Raw genomic sequence first — 10,749 nt, 5'->3', positions numbered from 1 at the left:
CTGTAATGTGATTGAAGGTACGGTATTAAGACTGTAACTCTAATATACTAATTGAAGATACGGTATTAGAACTGTAGCTCTGAAGTCATGACTTAAGGTACGGTATTAGGACTATAATTATAAAGTCGTGATTGAAGGTACGGTATTAGAACTGTAGCTCTAAGTCGTGACTAAAGGAATGGTAATAGGGTTAGTTGGGCGAAACAACTCGTTTGATACAGCGTAGGAACATGTGTCTCGGCTTGACGGGTTCGACATTCCTACGCCGTATCAAACTCGTTCTTTCCGCCCACTCGGAACAAAACACATGTATTTTTGGTTTTGACACACTATTATTAAAAATAAAAATTGATGTAAAAGTTTTATGTAAATTTATTTTGAAAATGACGAAAAAAACAACTTCTTTAAGGAAGTGATGTGTTCAGTTTAGCAACACTTTAAATGGATGCAACTGACGATTTTACATAGCACCTTTAATACAGTCAAACTTTTCACACTTGCTCTTTCTTCTCATTGTATGTTATTATGCTGAAACAATATATCATCTCCGCTGGGATTGTCACAGTCAAATAAATTTTTAAATGACATGTAACAGAGGATTGTCAAATGTCACATGCATTTTTAAATGACATGTTACAGTGATCGAAAATTCAGTCACACTAACAAGTTAGTTTTCTCAAAGAAAAATGTATTATTCTGAATGAAAGAGAGCAAAACAAATTGTGTTAATATTCATTTGAAATAATAACTTAAACAACGAGAAAAAAGTGTGTTAAGTGTCATTTGGAATTAGAGATTTTTTAAAATAATTTTCATCTTCATTTGGAATGAAAAAAAGAAGATAAAAGCATGTCGGTTTTCATTCGGAATAACAGAAAGAAGAAACTATATTAATTTTCACTTGGAATTAAAAGAAAAAGCATGCCAATTTTAACTTGGAATCAAAGGGACAAGAAACGAAAACATTAATTATCATTTGGAATCAAGGAGGCAGGATAAAAGCATGTTAATTTTCATTTGGAATGAACGAAAGAAGAAACAAGCATGGCAGTTTTAATTTCAAATGAAAGGAAGAAGAAACAAGCATGTTAATTTTCATCGGAATCAATGAGACATAAACACAATGTTGGATTTCATTTGGAATGAAAGAAAGAAGAAATGATGCTAATTTTCTTTGGATTAAAGAAAGAAGAATCATTTTAAATTTCATTTGTAATGAAAGAAAGAAGAAATAAGTATTTTAATTTTTACTTGGAATCAAAGGGACAAGAAGCAATAAGAAAGCATGCTAATTTTCATTTGGAATCAAAGAGACAAGATAAAAGCAAATTAATTTTCATTTGGATTTAAAGAAAGAAGTCACACACCTGTTAATTTTAATTTCGAATGAAAAAAAAGAAACAAACATGCTAATGTTTTTTGTTTTTTTTTGGAATCAGAGAAACAACAAAAAACGTTAATTTTCATTTGGAATCAAAGAAAGAAGAAATGATGTTAATTTTCATTTGGAACGAAAAAAAGAAGAAACACATATTCATTTGGAACGAATGAAAGAAGAAAGAAGCAGTTTTGTTTTTATTTGGAACCAAAGAGACAAGAAGAAAAAAACACGTTGAGTTTCATATCGAATCAAAGAGAGAATAAAAAGCATGATTTTGTTCACTTGGAACCAAAGAGAGAAGAAAAAAAAGTATGCTTATTTTCATCTGGAATGAATGAGAGAAGAGTAAAGCATGTTCATTGTCAGTTTGGAAGGAATGAGGGAAGGAAAAGGCATATTAGCTTTCAGTTGGAATGAAGGAGAGAAGAAAAAAGTTTATTTTCATTTGAAATTTTATATTTTCCACGTGTTTTTTTTCAACTGTTATCTTGATTTAGTTCAAATGAAAATCAAAATTAGTTCAAAATCAACAAGTAGGTGTGCTCACTTGTAGATATAATCATCCCACATCTGTTTTTTAATTTCATCTCCATTTCATTTTTATTTTTAATAAAAATTACAGTCCATAACTCCCCTAAAAAAGTTTTATTAAAAGTAAATTTATATTAAAATAGAATTAAACCTCTGAAATTTTACATGATTAATTAATGGAAACTGTATGCTTCGATATGTATCAAACTTGTACAGTCGAAAACGTAACAAGCATTTCAATATAAGTAAGGATATGTATCTACTAGATGGATATGACATATAATGTGACTTTCAAATTATATATTGGTATATATTTATAGGGGTACCTCGCTGGGTAGCTGCTCTATTCCCATCTAGCGATAAGTTAATTAACGCGCTGTGCGCACACCAAATTATCCCCGAAAGGAGTGTTTTATACTCAGATTAAGGGTAAAATCTTGTTGAGTGGTGGCTCCATTTCCCACTCAACAATTCGAAAATAAAAGATCAGTCAGTCAGTCAGTCTTGCCAAAGTCTTCAGCCAAGAGAGCAAGAAGCAACGCGTCAAAGAGCTAGAGATAGAAGCGATAATACTCAATCAAGCCCCGAATGTCATAAAAGGCTTCAGCCTTCACCTTGCATCAGGTTGGAGCTTACGAGCTCAAGCAAGACGGACGAATCCTCTTTTAGTTTGGGATGAATCCAACGGCAACAGAAACCAGAGAGACAGCTCCACAAGACAACAGGGACTGAGGGAATAAGCAGGTACGACAGTGGTAGTGACGTAGATCACAGCAGCCTAGGCAGATACCGAGCTTCCCCCACCCCTTTCCAGTGAGAGATCCCAACAAAGACATCCTCCTCCTACTTCCACAACATCAACACCAACAATTACTGTTCCAGTATCGGTGGTACCGAGGAAGGAACCACTCATTCCAGTATTAACTGCAACACCACCGCAACAAGATTCAAGATAATGAAAGGAGGAGAAGAATAAGAAACTAAAAGGCAAGAACAAGAAAAGAAGAAACAGCAGTCGTCTAGAGCCACAACCGCAACAGCAACTACTGCAACAACAACAGTAGTAGTAATAGCAGCAGCAACAACAACAGCTACAAAGTCAACCCTGCCTGGGAATAAATAGAAATCTACTCTTGCAGTTAGACCAAGTTATTCATTCCTCCATTAAGTTCAGTTTGTAGAATTAAGTACCATTGTGTTCAGATACATTTTGCAGATAAATCATTTATTTAAAAATGATTCATTAGAAATTACAACGTGCTCATTGACAATTGAGACAAAATGCCTATTCTGGGAATTTTGTGAATTAATTAAGGACATTCTGGACTATATCGTTGTGATACATCAAGACTTTTGGTACGTCAACTTATTCAATACTGTTGGTATACCAGCACATCCAATATAAGAATTAATTCAGAGTATTCTAAACTTTGGAATTTGTGAACGAACGTTTAGGATTATTTTTAATTTAATTCACGATACTGTAGATTCATCTTAAATTTCTTAAATTTTTATTTTGTAACTTACAGAAATAATGTATTTGTTAATTTATTAAACTTGTTGGTTTCGCTTCTTTCTGTTAATTTAAAATCATTGAGTCGTAACACTTGGATTAGAATTTTTCATATTAGATAACTTGTGTGATAATTTCTTTTTATATTGGATCTTTGCCTTTCTTAGACATTTCTTGTAAGTTTTCTTTTTCTCAAACATAAGACACATGTCCGTTTCTTTTAAAGTTTTATGACAGATTGATAATTGGTCCATGAATTTAATATTGCATTCCGTTCAGGACTACATGTTTTTAATTATAAACGTTTGCGATGACGCAAGTTATGGTTTGAGCTCAGTAAGGTATGTAGAGATGAAATCATTTCGAGCTAGAATGTAATTATGCCATATACTATTACTTGCTAGAATGTAATTATGCCATGTAATATTACTAACTAGAATGTAATTATGCCATGTAATATTACTTACTAGAATGTAATTATGCCATGTAATATTACTTTCTTAGAATGAAGGTGAGGTACTCTTCAGAATGGATTATATCTTCAAATATAGAGAAATATGAATAACAGCTGTGTGTTGCAAACCCAATTGTACATTTTATATAGGAATAATATACCAATGTTATCGACAAAATACCGTAAAGATTCCACAAGGTACACATATGTGTTTTGAACAAAAACCAAACAAATGTACATTTTCAAATGGTTTAATTTACAGTAAATTTATCGCAAATGAGGTAATATCAGTTGGTATATATTCATATATGACATTAAAGAAAGACACGATGAGTTGATTGTGACATCTAGAAACAGAAAGTAACGAAAATGAAAATAACAAAGACGTTGATATGACGCAAAGATTTTTTTTTTAAGTCACATTTTGGGGGACTCACTTCTTCTCGAACCGAAACCAAGATGTGTTGTAAAAAAAAGTCCAACATGTAATGGCAATTTTTATTGGATATGATATAGCGTATTAAAGTTTTGTTTACTCTGATGACACAATTAGTTCCAGCACATGACTTTACAATGTCATTGTCTTAAAATCTCGCACCCATTTAACAAATGTAACTTTTCGTATAAGAGTAATTCCTCTGATATAAAAATCATTAAAGATTCGTCTTGCTCGTCATTCATATTTATTAAGACGTATTTTTCCCCATACATCGGCGTGATGTGCTTTTTGTGGTTAGGAAAACCGAAGAACCTGAGAAAAGCCACGAACATTGCATATGTCGCACTCGTAATCCAAGAGTCGTGGGTTCGATACCCGCCTGGGTCGGTCCAGATCGGCTGCCTCGGTGTCGTTGGGAATGACGCTTAGCACCCGTTTCCTCTGTTTCATATAAACAATAATCTGGCCAATATGCCGCTAAAAATAACCAGAAAGTTAAAAAAGGAATAAAACCCAAACAAACAAATTTTGGATTGGCGACCAAACAACCTAACATGTGCCAGACATGGAAATCGAACGGCAGAAGAGTAGAATGAGCGCTTTTTCTCTGCATCTTGTGGTAAATGACCGTTCAGTGTGCGAGTCCATACTTTTGTTTTTCTGGATTTGTGCGGTGTTTATCGCCATTTTCTTCAGATTTCCATTAATTCCAACATGTATCAGTCCAGCAAAATGCATAAACGATAGGCTTCAACAAAATACCTACTTATGCAGACCTGGAATGGGTGACAAATTTCTGAATACATAAATTACTTTCCGTTCAAGGTTTTCTTTTTTATACTTCGTCTAATACACCTTTTTCGCAGACGCCTGAGCGTTTTACTGCCCCTATGAATCGGGATAATTATGTCGTTGGGGTTAAGATAGAAATTCCCTCGAACAAGCATTTCAAAGGAATTGTTTGAAAAAGCTAGAAACCTGTCGTCACCAGTGAGTCTGTCTTTACATGGCATCCAACGATCTGTGATGATCCGAATGACTGTCTGATTTCCGGGGGACGATCCTGTGTCCATCCATCTACCGGAGCGGATAATTCCATTATAGAATGTATTGAATCCATTGGTTTCAATTTGTTCTTTAATAATGATTGTGTTGACTGGAATTAAAGCAAAGATTCAGTAAAAAGAACTGTCACGGATGGACTAAAGGACAAAATCCATTGGACATCGACTTATAAAACAATATATACTTCACTGTTCATAATCGGATATTTGCTATTAAAAAAAGAACTAAACTTGACTAATTGCAATTATTGTAGGAAGCCTTTTCCGCGTTAAGAACAATTTCCGGAACATTCGACGCTCGTCTTGTGTCTCTTGGTCAATTAGACGATCCTATTTCTTTGCCATATTAAAACAATGACAACTATATAACAATCGGTCTTCTATATGATCTACATTAAGTAGTTTAATTTGATTGATTGAATAGTTGGTTTAGATTTTGCGAGTTTCTTTCTTTTGATTTGCTTTGTTCAATCAATTAAGGACTGTAACACCTACCAAACATTTTCTTGCAGGGGTCCCCTGATGAACTCCGCTTATTACAAAAAGCGTAATTTTGTTTCGGTGTTCGACAGGTGAGTTCATTCATTCGGCTTGTCTGGATATTGAAAACCTCTGATCCACAACACCTGAGTCAAAACGTAAGCAAATGTGTACATCGGCATGCATATATATATATATATATATATATATATATATATATATATATATATATATATATATATATATATATATATATATATATATATATAGTCCTACCCTATAGCTACTTATATGTAAGCATAAATATATATGTACAATATGTACCCGGTATCTACTTACATGTATGTATACATATTCATGTATATACGTACCCGATAGTACTTACACGTATTTATACATTTACATGTATATATCATTATATGTACCCGATAGCTACCTATACGTATATATACATATGCATTCATATATGTAGGCCTAACTGATAGCTACTTATACATATTTATACAAATGCACGCATATATGTACCCGATAGCTACTTACATATATGTGTACATATGCATGTATATATGTACCCGATAGCTACTTACACGTATCTATACTATGCATTTATATGTACCCGAAAGCTGCTTACACATATTTGTACATATGCATGTATATATGTACCCGATAGCTACTTACACGTATTTATACAATGCATTTATATGTACCCGAAAGCTACTTACACATATTTGTACATATGCATGTATATATGTACCCGATAGCTACTTACACGTATTTCCTTTTCGCTTCTGATTCATGCCATTTTTCCCCAAAGCGAACTGGTAAATTATAGTTCTTTATTTTATTTTATATTATACTAATAAAGATAATACTATTGAAATACAGATTTGTATTTAGAATCTTCAGGACACCCCATGTAACTTAATGGCTTGATTAAATTCGCTGGTATTCTCTGTATTTCCTGCTATCTATCTACCCTATCACGGCTATACTATTACTACTATTACTACTACTACTAATAATAATAATAATGATAATAATAAATTTCAGTATAACAATAAAATAGCATTAACAAAGTACGTTATACAAGCATAATAAACAGTTACAGTAAAAACAAGCACATGCACATAAAATTACGTGTGTGTGTGTGTGTGTGTCTGTGTGTCTGTCTGTGTGTGTGTGTGTGTGTGTTATAAATGTTTATATTCCATCCAGAAAGTATTTAGGGTGTTTTACTGATGATACTTACACGCCGTAGAGGGACGGAACGTCAGCCAGATAGCCTGACGGACAGCATGTCTGCTTGTCTGGGTTAAAGCATCTGTTGTTAGCGAGGCAAACTAGACTAGATGATCCGTAGTTCTGGCGGCAGTGATTCTCATCCTGTTAAATATGGTTTCCATAATACGTACAAATTGATGTAGATAACTGTATGAAGTATTTGTAATTACGATCAAATTAGCTAATTACTATCATTATATAGGCCATGCAGTGTACTGACAATACTTTAGTTACCATGCAGTGGTATAATATGAGAAAAATTGAGGTAGGTGCCTAGGCACAATCTAATTTTATTGTCAACGAAAATAAAAATTTATCAAATGAAAAATTCACAAACTTAACTGGTATCTCGCAGAAAAAGTACAGTTAAGAGAGAGAGAGAGACTTACTATTGGTTTTCGTACACGTTCTGAAAAAAATATAAGATGGAAACACCATTAACTTTAGCTGTTATATCATTCTACTATATTGGATTTAACCATTTTTAAGTGACATGTCGTCCACTAAAAGAATAATAAAAATCACGCTTTTTGTTATCGCATATAATATATAATATCCTAATTATGAGTTCATTACACCATCGGCTATTTTACCCATGAAAAATGCTCCTGTATTGGCGACTCCAAATAGCAAGACAAGAAGAATTACTCGCCGCATTGTTGAATGATACTAACGAATCCTATGCGACCTCGATCTTGTTATCTCTCCTTCCTCTGTATTACACGCATTTTTATAGCATTGTTGTGGGATTTTACAATCTAGGGATAGGCTGGAACTTTTGTTTTGTATTTATAAGGGTAATCTCATCTGGGCTTTTATGCATGCGTTCTGAGACCCCATTCCCACTATCACCCCATTCAGATAAAAGATGTATATGCATACCAATCATTTCATGTTTTCAGAATAAACGGATCTGTGTGAAATGTATTTTTAAAAAGTTGTTTTGGTGGTGCTTTTTTCTCTCACCTTGAATTTAAGTTAGTGAAACGACCATGAAAATAAATGTAAATATAGAGTTCACTGTTTTTAAGTCTTACGTCACTGAACATGAATAATGCAGAGTGGTTATGCTTCGGATGAAGTTCTTTTGTACGTTGTACAAATGCTCCTTTCCGTATTTACCCTGTGATATGTACATGATTGGCACAACTATAATATAAAAATAGGTTATCCCTGTTTTGCGAGTTAGATACATCTATGTTTTTGAATGTTAGGAGGGCTGTTTACGATAAAATATTATCTGATCCCTGTATGAACCGCTTGCCTTTTGTTGTAGACCACACTAGCTCTAGACACCAGATTCCCAATTGGTTTTATGCTTTTTGTAACATTATTTTGTATAGTCTTACCTTATGTGGCGTCTCAATATAAATATTAAATCTTTCGATGCTCACGCTAGCTAGTATTTTAGTATTTCATGAATAATTTAGATCGAAACAACGGTAACTCCTGCCTGTCTATCTTTATATATATATATATATATATATATATATATATATATATATATATATATATATATATATATATATATATATATGGGGGGTGAGTCGGAAGTGAAAACCGGTATATTATCGTACAGTTTGTTAAAGCTTCGACAAACGCTGTACTTGCGACATACATTTTTTATGGTGGTGGTGGTGGTGGAGAGTTAACGACATTGCCTTAATTGTCTTTTTATATCTATGTTTATTCTATATTTATAAGCGTCTGTCACGCATTATTAAGTTATATATTGGAGGTAAAATGTTGACGCAAATACATAGTTCATGCCCGAAATGGAAGCAGGTAATTCAAATCCTGTCAGCTCGGTAATGGAATTTTGTTCGATTGTTCATAACACCATACAGAAACTTCTATGGTTACAAATTATTTAAAATACATTGTCAGACCACACTAAAAGAGAACTTGCTTAATTTCTAACGATGAATTGCATGTTCTGAGCTTGGTGATTATTACAATTATTAATGTACACGTAATGATGATCTCAGTGTGTGTGTGTGTGTGTGTATGTGTGTGTGTGTGTGTGATGGTTAAATTTTTGTGTGGTAGTAATGATATACTGATATGATTTGATTTCAGTGACACGATTTCCTATAGACAAGATTTGCTAACTTGCAATGACATTTTCACAGAGAGGAGTGACGGAGGAATGGATATGCATCTACGAGATAAAATTACCGTTAATGAAAATAAACGCCGGTGAATAGAAAATGGAGAGTTCTAGAAAGAATATCTCTTCATGGAAATAAACGACGGTGAATAGAGAGCAAGCATTTATTTTCATGGAAATAAACGACGGTGAAGAATAAACTGTGTATCCTAGCCAGTGTTACGATTCTATGGTCTTAAACAAATATAAAAAAGCGAAATCAACAAGTGTATGTAAAATAAAACAAATAATTTATTTCCCTAGAAAACATAAGTGAAAATTTAGCAGAAATTGACAGTATTGTGAATTAAATTCCAAATAGTCCTAGAAGTTTTATCACAAGTCCAGAAACATTCGAATGAATTCCAGTGGTGTTACGAATGAATTCCAATCTTGAATAAGCTTATGTGCCAGTAGCCTTAGTTTATGTGCCAACTGTCTTGATGAATCACAACGATATAATCCAGAATGTCCTTGAATGAATTCATAATAATTCCAAAATAGCAAATTAGTCCTAAAATTATTCAGCACTGTAATTTCAATGAATAATTTACATAAATAGGTTCCTCTCAAGTTATAACTGAACAAAACTAAAAGACTGATTCTACCAGACAGATGTTAAAATAAGAATGAATAATTGTGATCAAAACAGCTTTATATACTTTCCCACATGAGTTGTGTCGTAATAAACATTTTTTGAACGTACAGAATAATTTTGAAATAAATACGTCTATCTCCGTCTCAGTCTCAGTCTCTCTCTCTCTCTGTCTCTCTCTCTCTCCACCATACAAAACGCCATGCCGGAATTGTCAATATTAATTTCCCATAATTAATTCGTGCAATAATTGTCTTGGTACTAATTATTTACTTATTTTGTGTATGTATGTGTGTGTGTGTGTGTGTGTGTGCGCGCGTGAGAAGCAAAGAAATTGATGCAGTCATTATTATTAAATTCCGCTATAGTATTTCAGATATTTATTAATGTATAATTTCGAATGCAAATAATTTAAACCTAAAACGAAACCGTAGTTTGACCTGCATTTTCATCAGTAAAACTAACTTCAGATGAAGGATCTTCCAACCCATGTTTAGCACAGCTGTAGAGGATTGGCAGTGATTCGCATATACGAAGGGTATATAAAAAGTTCTGACTATTTTATAAAAGCTTTTTGGTGTCTTTGAATCAGTCCAAAAATTAAATGTTAATCGATAGACGAAATAGCTTTCTATTAAAAGATCTGCAACTGCACGTGCAGCATGCCAGAAACCTCGAGATATATGCGTGTGACGCAACATAGGTAAATGACAGTGACATAAAAATGTCCGAAAACGAGAACAATGTTTTCTACTGAGCAAAGAACGTACTGTAAAACCCTGGTGCCTTTCGTGTCATCTGAAGCCAGGCTGTTGGCTTGTTGATACTTTATGCATTTACAGATCACTACTAGTGGGAGTGT

At 33.4% G+C, this 10,749-nt stretch overlaps 1 protein-coding gene and 1 long non-coding RNA gene across 2 annotated transcripts; one reads left to right on the top strand and one right to left on the bottom strand.

Moving 5' to 3' along the window:
- Positions 1 to 4,114: 4,114 nt before the first annotated feature.
- Positions 4,115 to 7,864, bottom strand: LOC149808295 (uncharacterized). Its single transcript, XM_089975709.1, has 5 exons — positions 7,737 to 7,864; positions 7,533 to 7,552; positions 7,112 to 7,245; positions 5,878 to 6,008; positions 4,115 to 5,474 (listed from the first exon to the last, which is right to left on the bottom strand). Exons 1-5 carry the CDS (start codon positions 7,798 to 7,800, stop codon positions 5,128 to 5,130), a joined length of 696 nt encoding a protein of 231 aa, XP_089831835.1. The 5' UTR covers positions 7,801 to 7,864; the 3' UTR covers positions 4,115 to 5,127.
- On the top strand, positions 5,893 to 10,032 carry LOC149808294 (uncharacterized). The gene is made up of 2 exons (XR_016424405.1): positions 5,893 to 6,020; positions 9,223 to 10,032. It is a non-coding gene; the product is annotated as an uncharacterized LOC149808294 (long non-coding RNA).
- Positions 10,033 to 10,749: the final 717 nt, after the last annotated feature.

This window comes from Sinohyriopsis cumingii, chromosome 1, assembly GCF_028554795.1.
Source record: "Sinohyriopsis cumingii isolate HCF-2022 chromosome 1, ASM2855479v2, whole genome shotgun sequence".
Taxonomy (NCBI): domain Eukaryota; kingdom Metazoa; phylum Mollusca; class Bivalvia; order Unionida; family Unionidae; genus Sinohyriopsis; species Sinohyriopsis cumingii.
Note: the sequence above shows the minus strand (reverse complement) of the source record. Positions and strands in the feature narration are given on the sequence as shown.

Bases quoted from the DNA above. Each gene is read 5' to 3' on its own strand.
- LOC149808295 (XM_089975709.1), bottom strand. From the start codon at position 7,800: ATGCGGCGAGTAATTCTTCTTGTCTTGCTATTTGGAGTCGCCAATACA. The intron at 6,009-7,111 runs GTAAGTATCATC...GTTTTGACTCAG, and splicing joins GTTCCGTCCCTCTACGGCGT to GTGTTGTGGATCAGAGGTTT. The intron at 5,475-5,877 runs GTAGGTGTTACA...CTTTAATTCCAG, and splicing joins CCCCTGCAAGAAAATGTTTG to TCAACACAATCATTATTAAA.